This window comes from Pteropus alecto, unplaced genomic scaffold, assembly GCF_000325575.1.
Source record: "Pteropus alecto unplaced genomic scaffold, ASM32557v1 scaffold166, whole genome shotgun sequence".
Classification (NCBI taxonomy): Eukaryota; Metazoa; Chordata; class Mammalia; order Chiroptera; family Pteropodidae; genus Pteropus; species Pteropus alecto.
Window position 1 is genome coordinate 772,082 of NW_006439757.1, and position 20,173 is coordinate 792,254.

Genomic DNA, 20,173 nt, shown 5'->3' on the forward strand with positions numbered 1-20,173 from the left:
CTCCCATCCCTGGTCGTCAGCCTGCCACCCATTCCTCAAGGGTACTTGTCAGATACCATCACCAAAGCAAGCCTTTCTGGATGTCATCGTCTCTGATTGTCCAGACCTCTTTGATATCTCCTCATAGAATTTCCCATGTTCTTTATTAGGTCAGGGTTAGAGTTACAGGTTGCAGATGACCCCTCTCAAATTGGAAACTTAAGAACAGGAACCAGCTCCTTCAAGCCCATACCTAAACCAGTGCTTTGTTGTGGCTGGCCCACAAAAAATACTTGCTAAATGGAAGTGAAATGAACTAAATGCATATATTATGTTTAAAGAGCTTCAGAATTTTTTTAAAGAGCTGAATAAAGTAAATCATTATTCGAGGCATTATCGTTCACTCTACCTCACCCTGATACCTAATGGAAAAAAAAAAAAACCCTTCCCAACTATATACAGATTAGAGAAAAAATTGCTCCAGAAATCCTAGACTTTGAAACAGAAGTGTCTTAATAAAATACAAAGAGCCCTGGTTTGAGGCTTAGGAGACCTGGCTTGTCTCAATTGTGATGCAGCCTTGAACAGTGCTTGTAGTCTGTTCTTCAGCCTGACCTTCAGTGACCTCTGCAAACTGTGCTCTGTCATTGGTCTCTAAGGACATTGATCTATAGGTCGTATGTTGCCAAGTCAGGGTTTGGTTTGCTTTGGTTTGCAACATAGATGGGAAGTGTTTCAACGAGCTTGACTTCGCCTTCTTTATCCTGTGTTTTTCTCCCCAGGGTTTTCCTCCGTGCTATAAATCAGTTTGCTGAGGTTCTCACAAGGTGCTTCATGGATCAGGCAAGCTTTGAACTTCAGGTAAGCATGCCACTCACCAAGGATATTCCTTGAATGCTCAGCCAAAGCAAGAGAATACTCTTATTTTAGAAAACATCACCTCAGATTTCATCATTTTCAAATGAAGAAAAATTGTCTTTTCTTCTTTCCTAAAGCACAGTCTCATCATTCTGTCCTCCAAACACAATAAGATAGGGTTTTTTTCTTCTTTCTGTAAAATTAATACATGTAAAAAAAGTAATAGAAAATGTAACTAAGCAAAAACAAGAAAATTGAAAGAGAGCTTGCCTTACCGTCTTCTGTTAACATAACCCAAAGACACCTACGCACACGGCCCTGCAGACAGGCCTGCAGATGTTCCTCTACCTACAGGTGGTTTAGTTTCGCGGTTCATATGTAAACTTGCTTGAAATTCCAGAGTGACAGCAAAACAGGTGACCACTAGCTCCATCTTCATTCACTCATTCATGTAACAAATATTAGAGTATTTACATCACAGGCCCTGGTGAAGGCAGACAAAGTCCCTGATGTCATGGAGCTTATGTTCCAGCATACATTTTGTTGGTGATTTGCTTTTGCTGTGTCATGTGCTTTTGTTTGTATCTGTAGAACGTTAAAGGTAGAGAGTCATAAATAGAGACAGTTATCTATATATTTATTCATATAAGTGTAAATGTGAATATGTACATATGTGTGTATAAATGTTTATTGGTATATGTTTATATATGCCAAAATGGAATCAAGCTGTGTATTTTTTGGTAACCTCTTAATCTACTTTATTAACATTTTCTGTGATCTCAATGATATTAAATATTTCCACGGTACTTTTAATGGCTGAATATAGTCTGTTGTATGGCTGGGCCACAATCTGTTCAACCAAATTCATATGAACATTTAAATTGTTCCTATTTTCTGTTAAGTTAAATAGCACTGTGAGGGCCTTCCTTGTTCTAAATATTTTTAAATACCCATGATTTATTTTGCCAGGATTAAGTCCTGACATATTTACTAGTTCAAAAATTTGGCAGAATTTTAGAACTTTTGATACTTATTGCCAAACTACTTACTATAAATAGGTATGCTTCTCGGCAGCAGTTTGCCTTTATCTCAGGAGTAAAGACAAATATAATACTTTGGATTTCTTTTTTAAAGCTTAATAGTAAGTGTTAAAACTTTCAGGGCTGAATAATTGAAACACAAGAAAGAAAAAGAAGTCTCATGGATTTTATTTTGTTTCTTTTTACTAATCTCAGGCAAGCGACTTTTTACCATGCGACACTTTTATAATGACCCTTATTGATGTTATTTTCCATTTCTTTTCACCCACGCAATTAATTTTGAACAGCTCTGGAACAATTACTTCCATTTGGCAGTAGCATTTCTCACCCATGAGTCCCTTCAGCTTGAAACCTTCTCACAAGCCAAGCGCACCAAAATTGTAAAAAAGTAAGTGTCCTTTTAAACTTAAGATTGGCTAGGTGATTTTTCCATTTGTATTCAGAGCAGGATTTTTAGTATCATAGAAATTACTTTTCACTGGCCACCACCATGTTGTTAGTGACGTGGGTCTTCTCATTATTTAACAGACCTCAAATTTCTCCACATTCAGGCCTCTTTTCTCAAGGCCCCATTCATTTTCCCATCACCCATCACATTCTTTTTATAGAATCAGTGAGTGGAGAGGCCAGGAGGCTGGCCAGCGCTCCCATCTACGAGAACAGCTGTTCCTCTGCTGGTAGCTTGTCCAAATTGCAGGCACAGTGCTGCGTTCTACTCCGGGCTCCTTGGCACCGTTGCCATACCTCTCAGTCATTTCAGCAGAGAAGCCAAGATGACCACATCACCTAAACATGGCCTCCAGATTTCTGGCTCAGAATTTAAAATGGACTAATGTGCAAGAGTGATGAGGGATTTAGGGAAGCCTTTTATTGCTTTCATCTCAGATCTGTTTCAGAGCTCACGGAGAGCGGGAAGCTCAAAGGCTGTGTGGTTAAAAATGACTTGAGAAATTTAGCATTTAAAGGCTAGAAATTTTAGTTCTGTGGGGGCTTGGTTAGGCATCAGCTGCACCTCTTCAAGTGACCTCGCCTCAAAACCTGCCTTAAATGTGACCTAGAACAACACAGGCTATTTTTATTCCTCTCATCATTTTATTATATATACTCGTTTCCACTGAAAATCTTTTTCTCGGTTTATGATCTTCTTCCTAGATATGGGGACATGAGAAAAGAAATCGGCTTTAGGATCCGGGACATGTGGTATAACCTGGGTGAGTCTATGACCTTGAACAGGCCCACGCGCAGCTCCTGTGTGATAAGCATACCATAATGAATTCGTTTTTTATTTTAATTCCAGTAACTCTTGAGATTTATTTGTCTGTGTGTCTGGAAGTGAACATTGACTTGTGGGTCTCTTGGCGACATCCACATGTTACCAGAATATGACGTTTAGTCACTCATTTCTGAGTTGAGTTGATTTACCCACATAAACTTTTTCTTTTCTTATGGGCCCTGTCAAGGAAGATTGTAACCCATTACTTCCAGTGAAATCATTTTATAATATCCTCCTTACTTTTATTTCAGGTCCTCACAAAATCAAATTCATCCCCTCCATGGTGGGTCCCATTCTGGAGGTCACATTGACCCCCGAAGTAGAGCTTCGGAAAGCCACCATCCCCATTTTCTTTGATATGATGCAGTGTGAGTTCAATTTCAGTGGAAATGGCAATTTCCATATGGTAAGAGGTGGTAGACCTATAATCTTACTCATGCACATAGTCAACTCTTATTTATTTTCTTTCTATATACAGAAGCTATAGCCTGAATCATACAAATCAAAGTTGATCTAAAAACTTTTTTTACATTTCATTTTGTAAAGCAATTAGAAATAGAAGCAGATATTCTAACCCAGGGCCAAGAAGTGACCCCTTTGTTACATGTGTTTTCTAAAGCAGCCCTCCGTCTCTGGATAATTAAAATTTGACTTCATGCATTTTAATTTTAATTTTAATCTTGCAATACCGCTGAGAGAATAAGGCAGTGGGAGAGAATGATGCAGAGGTCTCTAGTTAGAGACCCTAGTTTGCCTGATACGTTTTTTTTGTTTCACTTTTCTTATCTATACAGTATATCAACATTGAAAGGCAGATTTTGCAGCTATGAATGAAGCTCTGCGAAATTAGAGAGTAGCAATCCCATTGCCAAGACCTATACAATAACCAAAAGTAAAATAGAAAATTAGAATCATGAAGTTATTTTTATATGCATAGTTATAATAGGAACATAATGTTTTGGGTAATTTTCTTCTGCAAATGTTAAGCGAAGGACAAAGTAGCGTGAGACTACTTTAGAACGTTTTGACAGGGCATTCGTATACTGTTAATGGATGATGTGAAGTGTGATCTTTCTCTATATATGTTGAAAATGATTCACAACTTAATAAAGAGTTTAGGCCAAATCTAGAAAGGTTGGCATTATTGTCCTGTGAAATTCTGACTCTGATTTCAGTTTGAGAATGAGTTGATTACAAAGCTGGACCAAGAGGTGGAAGGAGGCAGAGGAGATGAACAGTACAAGGTCCTTCTGGAAAAACTGTGAGTGTTTCAGAAACAAAACCTCAAGTTGATGGCATTATTTAGTGATGGAGAAAAACAGGCTTCTGCTCTTTTTACAGACCTATAGAGTAGTTACAGAATCACTAGGGTTGCCACCACTAATGGTTCTTGGTGGGGTTAGTGAAGTTTACACCATCCACTACTGACATTTGTTTATCCGATGTGAGTCAAATGTCTGTGTTTTCCTGGCCAGCCCAGCCACCGAGAACAGAGCAGATGGAGGGAGGGAGAGGTGTACGAAGCAATGGCATTTTGCCCAGTGTTTCAATTTATGAATTTCATCAAAAGTGCTAGCACCTCTAATTATGTCTTCAAAGCAACAATTTAAAAGGTAAGGTAAGAAACATGTCAAGATCCACTTCACATTTTAAAATATCTTATGCCCTGTACGTGACCTCTAAGAAAACCAGTAATATCTCCAGCCATGTTGGCCTTTTCACTGCCCTCCCGTCACCCACCCCCAATCCAACATTCATTCCCTCTCTGCGCTCACATTCGCACCCCTATGCCCTACCCACTCAAGCCCCACAGGCCCTTCACCCATCATGCCCTGGCCTTCTAAATTCTCCTTTGCACATATGAAACTAGAGTATAAAAAGAGTGATTAAAAATGATTGCATGTTGGAGTCAGAGATTAAACTTCAAATCATGTTCTCTCCACATTCTAGGGGTTTGACTTTGGACAAGTGGCTTAACCTATCCAACGCCTTTTTTTTTTTAATCTAGAATCATAGAATCTATATTTTGGTTTTGCGATGAGGATGAAATGAGACGATGTGTTCTTATAGTGTCTGTTACAGAGTTCATGCTGAATAAATGTCAGCTACTCTGGTGTTTGTGCTTGTTACTATTATTTTCAAATCCTCCCACATCTAAGGCTATAAGTACTCTAGACGACTCCTTTCATGTCTTCTCTGAACTTTTATGATATTGATTAACTGCGTCACCTGTTGATTGGGTGGGTGCCTGGGTGGTTTCATTATTCACCTGTTTTGTGAGAGTGTTGTATACTAGACTATGCTTGAGGACAGAGCTCCCACCTTTTTCTTTTTTTAAAGACTTTTATTTATTAAGGAATCAGCACACTGGGTACTCAGAAATGAATTGATGACTCGTCTGTATTTTAAAGAACCAGAAATCTTTCTTATTTTGTTTTTAATGGATAATAAGACTGTTGATCTTTTTATCCTGCTTCCATTAGATCTGCAGGCTTCAAACCTCCCACATAGTACTTTTGCAGTTCTGATCTTATATAGGAATTAATGGAGAAATTGCACACACATACAAACACACATGGTATTGACAAATGAAAAACTACTCGTTTAAAAAAAATCAATAGCTGATTTTTCACATAAAGATCTTATTTTATTTCCTCATTCTTCCTGGATTACTAACTCAGAAAAATACAAAGCACAAATCTCCAGTGGCTAAAAATAATCTTAGATTCTAGACTAATTCTTTGAATACATTTCTTTCTCTTTTTCTCTTGTTCTCCAAGTTTTCTTCTAATTGTCTAATCTAAGAAGCCCCTATAGACGCTTTGCTCTATTTAGGTCCAAAGAAAAAGAATTTAGACCAAAAGTTTAGCTTCAGTCTTATTTATCACTCTGCATTTTTTTTTTTTATTTCTGAAAATAAACTTTTAACTGAAGAGCCATGTGTCTACATGTATGCTAGGTTCCGAGGTTTTCCTCTGGGCTGGGCATCGATGCAAGGCCTTCCAGAGTGTCCTCGGGATGCCTTGAAGCGTGCTAGGCTTTAGGGAGAATAAAGACAGAAAAAATAGTCTCTTTCAACTTGAGTAGAGTGATCAAATAGCATTACACAAACCTTTTGGACAAAGATTCTCATTTGTGTGGTATTGACAAAAAATGAAAACACACAAAAAATACAAATAGAAGTTCAAAGAAGAGCACTGTGGGCTGGGATTCTAGGTGATGGTGGGACTTGAGCTAAAGCTCTAAAGACAGCACATAACTTGATTAACTTCCGTGAAGGATGTGTGTTGCCTAGTCTGGCGCCACCTGCTGCTAGGACCTTGGACAGTGCTTATAGGTGGTGAGTGGTGCTGGAATGACAGCATGAGACCTGGGCATTTGTCTCTATTTCTACCCTCCAGGCTTCTAGAACATTGCCGGAAACATAAGTACCTCTCCAGCTCTGGTGAAGTATTTGCGCTCCTGGTCAGCAGCCTCTTAGAGAATCTCTTGGACTACAGAACCATCATCATGCATGATGAGAGCAAGGAAAACCGGATGAGCTGTACCGTTAACGTGCTGGTACGTGCCAAATTCCTGGGATGGCAGGAGGGTGATGCCAGGCCACTCCTGCACCCCACAGCTCAGCTCTAAGTAGATCTCACAGACACAAAGCAATCCCGGCGCCATCTTTATGGAGTCTGTCCTGCTCAGTCTAATCAGAACAGCCAGCTCAGCTTTGGACTTACAGATATCAGCAGCCACAGACCTTGAGGGTAAAATTGGGATGGCAAATGCAACATAAGCTCTTAACTCTCTTTCTGAAGGCCATCCTCACTCTTTCTCTGTCTCGTTTATGTTGTTGGAATTATTAAGTACAGATGAACATAAGTAGAGCATCAGTGCCTAATATCCTCATGGTGGTAGACTCTTCGGTCTTGCCTTTCCCTAGACATATGTAATGGGGACCACAGACCTTAGAGGTTTAGGCCACCGTGTGTTCCCCTACTTTCTGGAAACCAGGAACCTGCCACTCCGATCCCCTGAGAAAGCAGAGTATCGACTTGAGCAGAAGCTGGCGATCGAATGTTCCCTTAGAACGTTCCTGTCACAGAAGCATGGTTCTAAAAAAATTCTCCAACTTATCTTCTTTATAAAACTGTCACTTCCTTTCCCCGTGGCAGTATTTGTTAAAGGAAAGTTTATTTCTTCAGAGAAGTAACACTGTCAAAACACAAAAGTAGTTATGTGGCCATTTCCGTGGCAAGCTAGTCAAAAAACTCCTGATTTACATTGGCATTTTGTGACCTTTTTTTGTAGAATTTTTATAAAGAAAAGAAGAGAGAGGACATATACATAAGGTAAGCTGAAGGGAATTTCTGCTTTTGCTATTTATGTGATGGCTGTTTTAGTTATTTCTTCAATTAGCAAATACTAAGCCCCAGCACGGTGCTTGCTGCTATGAGAGACGCCAACAAGTATGTGCTGTGCCCCCACCCCCTAAAAGGATAAACTCTTTAGACAGATATACAAATAAGTACAATACAAGATAGTGCATAGGGAGGACTGTGTCCGGATTACAGCGAGGGATGGAAGGCGTTGGCCAGAGCGATCGGAAAAGGCTGCACAGAGGGAGGTGTGAAAATTCACCTTCTGCCAAGGAGGATTTGGGATCCAGGAATCCCTGAACATGGAACCAGTTTGGCCATAAAATATATGCATTTTCTTAGGGAGAGATTCCATAGCTCTAATTGGCTTCCCAAAGGGGTCCATAACGTAAAATAAATTAATTAAACACCACTGCCTTCCACGAAGAGTATGAAGTAGATGGAGTAGGAAAGCCACACAGGCAGAAAGCAGCACCGAGAGTTAAAGCAATGGGAAGACAGGAAGTAAGGAATTCCTTGGCCCAATAAAAAGGAGTAGGGGGAGAAGAGATGGGAAGGGAAGCAGGATGTGGTTCAGTTGCGGGATGAGCCGAATGCTGGATCAACTCCTGAGCAGCAAAATGCCTCCCTTCTCCCTTTCCTCCCAGATACTTGTACAAGCTGCGGGATTTGCACCGAGACTGTGAGAACTACACGGAAGCCGCCTACACGCTGCTCTTACACGCTGAGCTTCTGCAGGTGAGGGGGTCAGGGCTGCTCATTTCAACAGGGAGGAGGACAAAATGCAGTGTGTCAACTGTCCAGTCCTGTATGCTTCGTGATTTTGATGGGAAAGATCCTTATTCAAGGGAGAGCCTTTCATCCAAGAATATTTTTATACCTTCTAAGCGGCTAATTTTCAGATCAAGGCTGGGAAAATGTCAGCCATCATTTATTTTAAAATCCTTACGAAGCAGAGCATAACTTACAGGCCCCAGTAATTGACACTCTAATTGAAGAAACACCGATTAATGTATGTAAAATAGTTTGTAAAACTGTAGAGACATGAGTTGTGAATGAATAGAGTACCATGGAAGTAGTTTCCTATTTATGCTGTCTTTAGTAAATAAAATTATAGTGTGTCATGAATATAAACACATTTATACGTTATGGATCCCAGATAGTTATTTCTGGCTCTGACTACTCCTCTAACTTCAGATTCACATATAAACTGCTCTTTCAACATGGGTGTTTGAATGACTGATAGAAAACTCAGACTTAGTATGTCTGTAACAGAAGCTCCAATTTCCCACTGTTCTCGATCCATTCCTTCCTCTCTTTCTCATTTCACTAAGGGGCACCAGTGTCTACCCAGTTGCTCAGGTGAATACTTGTCATCATCTTTTATTTACCCCCTCCCACATTCTCCACCAACAAGAATCGTGGACCCTTCGTCTAAAAACTTGCCCTTAAGCTGTCCACTTCTTTTTAATTGAGATATAATTGACATATAGCACCGTGTACATGTAAGGTGTACAAGTATTGGTTTATTACATTTATTTATTATGTATTGTGATATGGTTAGCATCATAGCTAACACTTCTATCATGTCATATAATTATCATTTCTTGGTTTTTGGTAGAAATAGTTAAGATCTAGTCTCTTGACAACTTCAAAATTTTTAATACAGTGTTGTACTCTATAATCACTGTGCTGTGCGTTAGATCTCCAGGACTTATTTATTTCCTGGCTACAAGTTTGTACCCTTAAACATCTCCCCAACACCTCTACCCCCAAATCCCTGGTAATCATTGCTCTAAAGCTCTGTTTTTATGAGTTTGGCTTTGTTAGATTCCACACGTAAGTGAGATCACACAGTATCTGTCTTTGTCTGATTTATTTCACTCAGCACGATGCTCTCCAGGTCCATCCATGTTGTTGTAAATGGCAGGATTTCTTTCTTTTTTGTAGCTGAATAATATTCCAGTGTACATATATATGCCACATCTTCTTTATCCATTCATCCATTGACAGACACTTGTTTCCATAACTCGGCTGCTGTGCATAATGCTGCAGCAAACTTGGCAGTGCAGATATCTCTTTGATATCCTGTCTTCATTTCTTTTCTCTCCGCTTTCCTTACCTCCATTGCTGCCGTCCTGATCCCAGCTACCATTGTCTCTCCTCTCGAGCATTACGGTTGCCTCCTGTTACATCTCCCTGCCTCTATTCTTGCCCTTAGCAATTCTTGCCCTTTTCTTGTATAAATTAATTTTTATTTTACACTATACATGTATACCCTTCGAAGTGTTATAAACTAAAACAGATGTCTTCTGCCTCACCACTTCCCCAAGGCAGCCATTCACAATTCATATCCAAGTCTGGGGCACTAAAAAGTTTATTGTATGTGGATTAGGGAAGAAGGCTTGTTAACTGTGAGATAATCAGAAAGAAATCCTGGTGTCTGTAACCATAGATCTTTTCACTTGTGCTGCTCAGAAAAATTAAACTCTCCTGCCTTGGCAAAGTAAGATATGAGATATGGATACTTTTTTCCTTCAGATAGCTACTAAATAGAGATGTATAATAAGTATAGTCCACATTTTCCTCATTGGTATGAGATCCCTTCTTTTTCATATACTAAATCCTTTTATGGGGTGGGAAGAGTCTTTCTCTCGATTTTATATAGTTCTTCATGGGTCTCTGTTCATGGACCGGTACCACACTCTTAATTATTAATTCTTTATGTTTTACCGCCTGGTAGTTACTGTGCATTGCTTTTCTTTTTTCATGGTCTTCCTACCTGTTCTTTTTTGGTTTATTTTATAGACTTTGAAATCATGAAATTAAAAAAAATTAATTTAGCAAGAATTTCCATGTTTATGAAATAGTGTTTTCTTATCCAAAACCATGTTCTGACTTTCCATTCATTCAAGTCCGCTGTTTTGCCCTTTTGTGATGTGTCAAAGTTTTCTGTGTGGAAGTCTTATATGTTCCTTCTTATGCTGATTCCTAGCTATTTTTTCTTTTTAATTTAATTATAGTAAAATATACACAACAAAATTTACCATCTTAACCATTTTTAAGCGTACAGTTCAGTGGCATTAAGTACATTTACATTGTGCCCAGATATTTTATCATTTTGGATTTATCCTTATTGGGGTTTTTTCTTCTATTATCTTCAGCATGGTTATCTATTTATGTGAGGTCTATCTCTGAATTATTTCTAAATACGTCAGTTTTTTAATCCTAATGAATTTTCTCTACTTGTGGCAGTTTTTCAGTTGGCACCTTCGTGAGGCCATTGATGGTGAAGAATGCAATTGTTATTTGTATGTAGTGATAGTTATACCCCCTCCTTTCCATTTTTATACTTCTGATTTCTTTCCTTTTTCTGACTGCGACTGATACCTTCAGTACAGCAGTAATTGTGCTGTCTGGCAAGCTCACCTTGTTCCCGAATTTCATGGAAATTCCTCAAGTGTGTGTCCATTCAGCATTCAGCACAGCACTTGTTTTGAAAGTGGCATGCGTATGTGTGTATGTATGCAATTTTTGTGTTTAATAATCTAAAATGCAATATGGATAAGTCACAGATATAGAAAAATATTTGTGACTTTTTTTAACGTTTATTAACCTCCTTTAACAAATTGAATTAAATGACACATGTATTAATCTTTTTTGTTGTTTTTGTTTGCTTTTCAGTGGTCTGACAAGCCATGTGTACCCCATTTGCTTCAGAGGGACAGTTACTATGTTTATACCCAGCAAGAGCTTAAAGAGAAGCTGTATCAAGAAATCATATCCTATTTTGACAAAGGCAAAGTGAGTCTTGGATTGTTTGTTCTTGTATTAGGGGAAAGAGGAAAATGACAGCAAATACTGCAATGCAGTTCTCATGCTAACCAGCCAGAGTTAGCTCAGAACTCACCAGTTAAGGACACAGTCCCCAAAAGGGAAGCCCTCATTTCAGATATCAGCCGTAAGTTCAGGGGTCCCCAGGCCACCCAATTGACTGTATATTTGGGATAGGTCTTATGACCCCCTCGGGTTTGATAATATGCTAGATCAACTAGCAAAACTTGGTAAAATGTTCTACTTACAGTTACAGTTTTATCTGAAAGTGCACAAATCAGGACCAGCCGTGTGAAGAAATATGTAGGGCACGGTCTAGAAGGATCCCAAATGCAGTTTCTGTTTCTTCTCCCCACGGGTTCAGGGCGCATCACCCTCCAGGGGAATTAACAGGTTCACCAATCAAGAAGCTAACCTGAGCCTCTATACGGTTTTTATTAGGGTTTCATTGTGTCGGCTTGACTGATTGAATCATCACCCACATGAGTGAACTCACTCTTCAGCCCCTCTTCTCCCCGTAGACCAGGCTGACATCATGTAGCTCAAGGCCCCAACCCTCTAATCATATGGATATTTTTTCTGGCAAGGGACTCACTATGAGTCACCTCAGCAGCATAAACCCAGGTGTGGTTGGAGGTTCCACCACGAATAATCGAGACACTAGGAAAATTCCAGGGGTTCGTTAGAAGCTCCCTCCTAGGAGCATAAAGATTAGTTATCTCGAGGACACTTTACCCAATGGAGAGTACAATGGGCAGCGCCCACTCTCTGTAACTGTAATTTTATATTTTGAATATTGCCGAGTGCCAGGGGCTAGTACTGTCATTTTCAGTGCATTCTCTAAAGATCATTGGCTAACATTTTGTGCACATCCCATACCCAGGAGACACCATGGACTGTAGGTAATGAGCAACTTATATGCCTAGATGGGTGAGAAGGTAAAATAAACATAGGAACTGGGCCAGGAAGTTATGGATGCTGTGATCATCTGGAGAAAGTATATTCACATATTCACATGAAAATCTTTTAAAATTAAAATTATATCTATAGAAGGAGTTGGAAGAGAAAGAAAAAAAAAATGTATGTTATCCAAACAAAACGCTTCAGAGGCCTAGAGAGTTCTTGTGGGCTGCCACTTCCAAACGCCATTTCTTCTTTTTTAATCAGTGGGATCCATTGGTTAAGTAAATAAATAAGCCAAATAATTATCGCAATAAAACAGCTACCATCTAGTTAGTGCTAGTTAACTGTTTTGGTGATTTTCAGAATTTTTTCTAATTTAATACTCCCTCTAACCTTGTTAGGTAGATTTTCTCTCTGTTTTACAGATAAAGAACTTCAGGCTCAGAGGGCAAGTGTATTTGTTCAAACTTTTTTAGTCCCTGAACCCCTTTATCTCTTAAAAGTCACTGAGGACCCCAAAGAACTTTTGTTCCCATGCATTATATTGATACATACACTTTTAGAAATTAAAATAGAAATTTAAAATATTTACTTATTTGTTCTTTTAACAATAATAATATGCCTATTGTCTGTTAATATAAATCATATCTATTTATGAAAAATTACTAAATTTTCCAAAAAAATGTTATTGCGTGGTGTTTGACATTTTTGCATATCTGCTTAACATCTTGCTTTACGGAAGACAGCAGGATTCTCATACCTGCTTCTACATTCAATCTTGTGATGTCACGTATCCTGTAACCTCTGGAAAACTCCATTGTATACTCATGAGAGAATGAGCATTGGAAAAATGCAAATAATCTTAGTATTATTAAGAAGATAATTTGAACTCATGGACCCCCTGAAAGGGTCTTGGGGACTCCCAAGGACTACACTTTGAGAACTGCTATACTAGGATGTCCCGCTGTCTCTTACACAACTTAGCATTTGGTGACAGGAGGAGGGAATTTGCCCCATTGATGCTGTTGACTGGCTTCCTGCACCAGGCCCGGCTGATCTGGAATGGTTTTCATGTGGCACGTTTCAGAGCCTTTTCAGTGACCCAGGCCCTGTAATTTCAAAAGGGCATATTTGGCAAATGATGATATATATTTTTAAATGTTTTACAACCACATGTGAACTACACGTACATTCCTTCAGCAGCCAGAAACAATGGAACATAGCACCTGATCGACAAGAATGAAGCAGGAGGTTTCCAGACGCTGCGTTATTCATAGTGTCCATCTTATACTCAGTCGGGGACGCTGGCCTCTGGTACCAGATGTGTGCATTAGTCAGTAACTTACATGGACATAAATGCGCTAAGGCATTTCCTAAAACTCTCTTTGACTAAGCAGGTAGTTTAGTTAGAAACAGGAAATCAATGCCCTAAATTAGATAAATGGTTCCCCAAATTCCACACAACAGAACGGTTAGTCTTCCATTTCCCTCCCCCGTCCCAAAGAACCTGCCTTGAAACAAACACACACACACACACACACACACACACACACACACACACACACACCCTCCCCCCACCCCCCCCCCCGAACTAGAGCCTAAACCAACTTTCCCCTCCAATAAGACTTTTACACTCTCATGACCTGGGCTTAGAACTGGTTCCCCTCCACTTTCAATAGTTTTTTAGTGCTTTGCCTTTTAAGCTCAGTATCGCTTTGTTCAGGCCACATGGAGTTCATGTTCTTGCAAACAGAATTACAGAAGATAACCCCAGGCAAAGCAGCCAAGATATAGTAGCTTTATGATGTCAGTAAAAAGGTTTAGTTGATCCAGGAGATGAGGCATGTCGGGACTATCTGTAGAAACTCAACCCACCAGACTCTTTACTCATTGCCAGTGACTCTAAAGTGGCTTTTGCTGCTGGTTCAGTGACTACTTTATTCTGCACTTTTCTTTTTCTGAAGATGTGGGAGAAGGCGATCAAACTGAGCAAAGAGTTGGCCGAGACTTATGAGAGCAAAGTATTTGACTACGAGGGCCTTGGCAACCTCCTGGTGAGTCTGGTCCAGAATACGTCAAGTCTCCAACAGGTGGCTAAAGCGAGTGTTCATGAAAATGTTTTTGTAAGTTTGAGAAAGTAAGGATAAACAGCGTTCTTTACAGTGGAAATATAAACCTTGCTCTAAATAAAAATGAAAAAAGATGGGGTCCAAAAGCGCTGTCATTATTTCTCCAGATTGTCCTTTGACAGAGGGCTCAGAATCTCTGTCTGTGGCCCTCTCTTTCTTCACCGTGCCTTTTGTTTTTCTGTGGACCTCCACATTCTGGACGATCTCCCCTTTACCCTGTTAGTTACTCTACCTTCCGGGAACACCATCCATATTTCAGATGTTTTCTGTGTTCTTCTGTTCATCAAAATTACTCGTTCTGTGGTCCGTGTCCTCGGGGCCCTGCTGAATGACTAAACTCACTTATCTCTGAGCCTCATTTTATTATTTCAAGAGTGCCATTTTGCACATTTGGTTAAATTGTAAAATGCTTCTGCCAGAACTGGGTTCTCAAATTTTGCCTCCTTCCTTCTCCTGAATGCCACTGGAGTACTCGACTTTTACTGTTTCTCTGAACACCTGGCTTTTGGTACAGATCAGCTGTTTAAAAACAATAAAGCAAAACATAATCAGCCTTCTAAAGGCCCAGTGGTAGGCCAATGCAATATTACATTTGATAATTTTTAGTAGAGGAGTCACAAAAGGTCACATCACCCATTGTCACACAATAATTTGTTTGAGGAGGTAGTTGTCAAAATCACTTTGAAAAGGATTTGCCAGTGTATTGTACCAGCTCCTGCCATCACACACAAAAAAATCACTTATTAATTTCATAAACTAAATTGAGCTAAGATGTTAGTAATGTAACGTGTTAACCTTCTAAGAAAACATTGTAATAGAAGCCTTCACCTAGACAGAGAATAGTAGTCTTCCCCTCTGTGCTTTTGCTTTCCATGGTTTCGGTTACCTACAGGCAACTGCAGTCTGAAAATACAAAATAGAGAATTCCAGGAATAAATAGCTTGTAAATGTTAAATTGTGCACCCTTCTGAGTAGCGGGATGAAATCTCACACCACCCCGCTTCGTCTCACCCAGAAAGTGCTAGAATGTGGATCATCCCTTTGTCCAGAGTCTCCACCTGTACACGCTCCCTGCCCATTAGTCACCTAGTAGCTGTTATCAGTAGTTTTCAGATAGACTGTTGAGGTATCACAGTGCTTGTGTTCAAACAATGTTCACTTTATTTAATAATGGCCCCAAAGTGCAAGAGTATGCTGGCAATTTGGACATGCCAAAGAGCAGCTGTAAAGTGCTTCCTTTACCTGTAAAGGTGAGTACAGATAGTATAAGATATTTTAAGAGAGAAAGAGAGAGACCACATTCACGTAACTTACATTACTGTTATGTGTGTATATATGCATATATACACACATAGCAGTATGTATATATATATATACATACATACTCACATACAAGTATATTATTGTAATTCTATTTTATTATTAGTTATTGTTACTCTCTTACTGTGTCTAATTTTAAATTAAACTCTACCATAAGTATGTATGTAAGGGAAAAATAATATATATAGGGTTCAGTACTGTCTTCGATCTCAGGCATCCACTGGAGGTCTTGGACCACATTCCCTGTGGATGGAGGAAGGGACAGCTATAGTGATATAGTTATGCTAACCTTTGTGGGAGGGGCTTAGGGACATTCGTCAGAGCCCCTGGGTCTGGCTCCCTGTTTTGCTTTCTTTAAGGCTGACTCTATGCACTCTGGCCGGGTGGCGCCAGATGCTAGAAAACAGAACGTCACCTCCACTTTCTGGGCACTTGTAGCTGAATCAAAGACTTTAATCCAAACCACATGCACGAACTGGAATGTTCTTTATCTTCTTTTCTCATATGTCTCCATTTAAGTGCAGACACCTTTTGCGAACCTCAGAAAGTGGTTTTTAGCTTGTGAGGGGGCCTCCAAGAAACTAGTGAAAGCCAAGCACTGCCTCCTTCCATAGCAGAATGCATACACGTGCATCTTTCCACAGACGACTCTGGGGAACCACAGACCCTCCATGGCCCCATTCATGGACTAGGTTCAGATGCTCTAATCTGAGAACAGGATAACTCTTTGGCCCACAAGATATTTTCCAAAGACCTTTCATTTCTCTGTGTTACATGGGAAACAACAAGGCAAATAGTCAGATCATTTTTTTTTCTCCCAACTGTGCCCTCGTAACCTCCCCATGGAATGTCTTGTTTTGTTTTCCAGAAAAAAAGAGCCTCGTTTTATGAGAACATCATTAAGGCCATGAGGCCTCAGCCTGAATACTTTGCCGTTGGATACTACGGACAGGGCTTTCCTTCCTTCCTGCGGGTAAGAAACCCGAGGGTGGTCTCCCACCACTGAGCCGTGCAGTCTGCAGAGGGGAGGTCTTCCTCTCTTTTCCAGATGGGTCTGATGTGTTAGCAGCTGGAGCCCCTTGTTCTCACTGTGGGAGGTCGGGCAGGCAAACCACTTCCTGAGCTGCGGCCTCTTCACCCCACACCCCCGGCCACCTCTGGGATTCTGGCAGCTCTTTTGTAAAATGACTTTTCCCAGGTGGAATGCAAAAGGGAAAAACAGAACCATCCCCTCCACTGCTCTGCTGCTGCGGGTCAGGTTGGGAAAAGTGTAGATTGATGCATTTGGGTGCTTATTTTATTTCCAGCCCAAGAGAGTTTAAAAGCAAATAGACCAAAGACAAGACTGCAAAGGTTTCACAAAAATGAAAACAGTTTTGTTGTAATAATGAGGAGGACCACTTTTTTCTCCTTTCTGAAAGTTTTCTTTAACGTGAGGGTGATTTTACAATCTGAAAAACAAACCAAAAAATCGTCTTATTTTCTCCCACAAAAAGAAGCCTCTTTTAGCGCTTAGCAACATTTAGACATATATTATCCATCTTCCTTCCCCTATTTAAAAAAAAAGTAGAGAAGGAACGTTCTTTACGTTCCTTCCACTGCCTAATGAGGAGGTAGTTCGTTCATTCATTCATTCAATAACTATTTTATTGACTGCCTACTGTGTGCCAGGCACATACTAGGAATTGGAGGTACAGTGCTGATTATAATCTGATATGGTCTTTGCTTTCATGGATTTTATAATCCAATGGGTGAGATGTTAATTAAATAATCACACAAACAAATATAAAAATTGAAACTGACCAAGACAGGTATTCTGTGATAAGCATCAGTTAACAGGGAATATTTACTCAAGTGAAATAAAAGCCTCTGTTTACGTAAAAATTGTACATGATGGTTTATGGTACCATTCTTTCATAATCACCAAAGATTGGGCAGAACCCACATATCTCTCAGGTGGTGAAAGGATGAGCAAGCTATGATACAGCCATACAATGGGATACTACTTAGTAATAAAAAGGAATAAACTCCAGATACACACCGCTACATGGATGAATCTCAGATGCATTGTACTAAGTAGAAGTTAGACCTTAAAGTCTACATACGCTGTGATTTTATTTACATGACATTCTGGCCAAGCCAATACTTATAAGGGGTGGAAAACAGATCAGTGTTATCTGATAGCTGGAGAAGTGGAGAAGAAATGTTGGGCTATGAGGAAGTATGAGGACATTTTTGGTGGTGACGAAATGTTCTATATCTTGATTGTGGTCATGGTTACATTTGTCAAAACTTGCAGAATTTTACCCTAAATAGGGTAGATTTTATTTTATGTAAGTTATATCTGAATTTTTTTTAATCAGGAAAGACTTCCTAGGGAATTTCTGCTTCAGCTGCATTTTGGAAGGTGAGCTGGGTGTTAAGGAGGTAAAGGAGATAGGGAGAGCATTCCAGGCAGAGGAAACAGCAGGCAAGAACATGGCAGTGCCTAGGAATGAAGGCAGGCACGTGCAGTGGGCACAGAGGGAGCTGAGTGAACTGAGGAGATGAGGCAGGAATTATGGGAAGAGCATGCAGGGCCTTGGGGTTACGTAGAGCGTTTGTCAGCATCCTGAGAGCAGTGGGGAGCCACTGCAGATTTTTGGTGTCGGCAAGGCCATCTGGATTCGGTATGGAGAATGGGTGGGTCATGTGTGTGGATAAGCCACCAGTGACTATGGCATGTGTTCAGGGGAGAGCTGATAGGTCTACTTAGGGAGGTGGCTTTAGAGAGAAATGGAAAGATTAGAGTGATGGAGATGAAGTAACAGTATTTGATGATTGATGGGATATGTGGGTGAGAAAGAGAGAGATGTCGAGAATGATTTCTAGCCTTCTGGCCTGCATAATTGGAAGGGCGGTGGAACCATCCACTTAGGTCGTAATTCTGGAAAGGAGGACAGAATTGATTCATTCATGAATAAATATTTATTCAACTATTACTGTGTACCTTGCTGTAATATAGGCTTGGAGGCAGAGCCCAAAACAAACCAATGTCCTTGAAATTATGGAGCTTATATTCTAACTTGAGGAGACCAAAAAAAATAAAATAAAATATTTAATGTTAGATGGCCTGAAACAAAGCCTCATACAGTATAGACACTCAACAAATATGGAGAAATTGAGTCAGGAAGGGCAAATAAAGAGGCAAGCAATGGGGATGGAGTTGCAATTTTAAATAGAGCAAACAGCATGCAAGATTGAAGGAAAAGGACATTTGAGCAAAATCCTACAAGAAGTGAGGAAATTAGCCAGTTTGCTATCAAGGGACAAGCAAGGGCACCAGGCAGTGAGAAGACGAGGTTCAAAAGCCATGATGCTGCAGAAACTAGAGAGAAAGTAGAAAATGGGGCCAGACGGCTATGGCTCCCAGATTGCAGAGTGCCTTCGAGGTCTTTATAAGTTGTTCGTAAAGGTTTGATGTGGGACATACACAATGTAAGATAAATCTGAAACCTCTAGATGTGAGTCAACAATTTGTTATATAGATCTGGAACTCAAAGTAAAGTTCTAGGCTGGAGATAAAAGTTGGTGAGTTATTTACACAGAGTTAAAACTGGTTGTGGATGAGATGGCCTAGAATAACAGAGTAGAAGCTTGAGATGGAGCTTTGCAGTAGGTTTCGGTTTTAAATTTGCTTAGCGGTCTGGGTATTCAAGGCGCGATAAGATAATGATGCCTGCTATACTTGTTATATGCGACTGTTATGTCACACGAAATAATGGATGTGAACTAGGTGACAGTGATAGTTCAGTGAAAACAAGAAGACTAGACTTTCAAGTTGAAAAATTGGGGTCTTAGTCATGCGCCGAGTGACTATGATTTTGGCCAAATCACTTAACCACCAAGTCTTGGATTTCTGACCTATAAGTTAAAGAAATAATTTCCACGTTTTGAGAATTAAATAAATAGCATATAGGAGAGCTTTATAAACTAGTTTGTACATGTTATATGTTGCCAAAGTGTAATGAAAATGAAAAATATAAAATCCTTACGAATGATATAAACTGCATGCCATTCTGAGTCATGGACTATTTCCCCAAACTCAGAATGTATAAATTTATATTATCCTCTCCCCCAACCCCAAGCAGGTCCCCCTCTCCTCTGTTTCTGTCAACGGCACCACCGTTCTTCCTGCTTCAAGGCCAGTAATCTCAGAATCCTTGTTGCCACCCCCGCCCCCGTCTCCTTTGCCCTTCACCAGGCAGCAAAGAGACAAACACTGGGTCCCGTAGCTTATCCTTCTCCCACTCAGTCCTGCCTCGGATTCCCACAGCTGGACGTATACTCCATCGGATTAGGTCGTCGATACTGCTTTCTTCATCGGATTGATGCTCTCTCCTTCCAGACCCTTCAGTGAATTCCCAGGGCCTTTGGAACTTCTGCCTGAAATTCGAGGCCTTTCATATTCTTTTTCGTCCAAACTTATTT

General features: G+C 40.0%; 1 protein-coding gene across 1 annotated transcript in view; it reads left to right on the top strand.

The window, feature by feature from the left end:
* DOCK5 (dedicator of cytokinesis 5) overlaps positions 1–20,173 on the top strand; it is a 136,389-nt gene that overhangs the window by 91,699 nt on the left and 24,517 nt on the right. Inside the window, exons 31-41 of the mRNA XM_015593274.2 lie at positions 762–840; positions 2,165–2,265; positions 3,030–3,088; positions 3,402–3,556; positions 4,326–4,411; positions 6,552–6,711; positions 7,450–7,490; positions 8,165–8,255; positions 11,202–11,321; positions 14,219–14,308; positions 16,572–16,676. Of these exons, the coding sequence (XP_015448760.1) occupies positions 762–840; positions 2,165–2,265; positions 3,030–3,088; positions 3,402–3,556; positions 4,326–4,411; positions 6,552–6,711; positions 7,450–7,490; positions 8,165–8,255; positions 11,202–11,321; positions 14,219–14,308; positions 16,572–16,676 (1,087 nt within the window). The remainder of the gene's footprint in view (positions 1–761; positions 841–2,164; positions 2,266–3,029; positions 3,089–3,401; positions 3,557–4,325; positions 4,412–6,551; positions 6,712–7,449; positions 7,491–8,164; positions 8,256–11,201; positions 11,322–14,218; positions 14,309–16,571; positions 16,677–20,173) is intronic.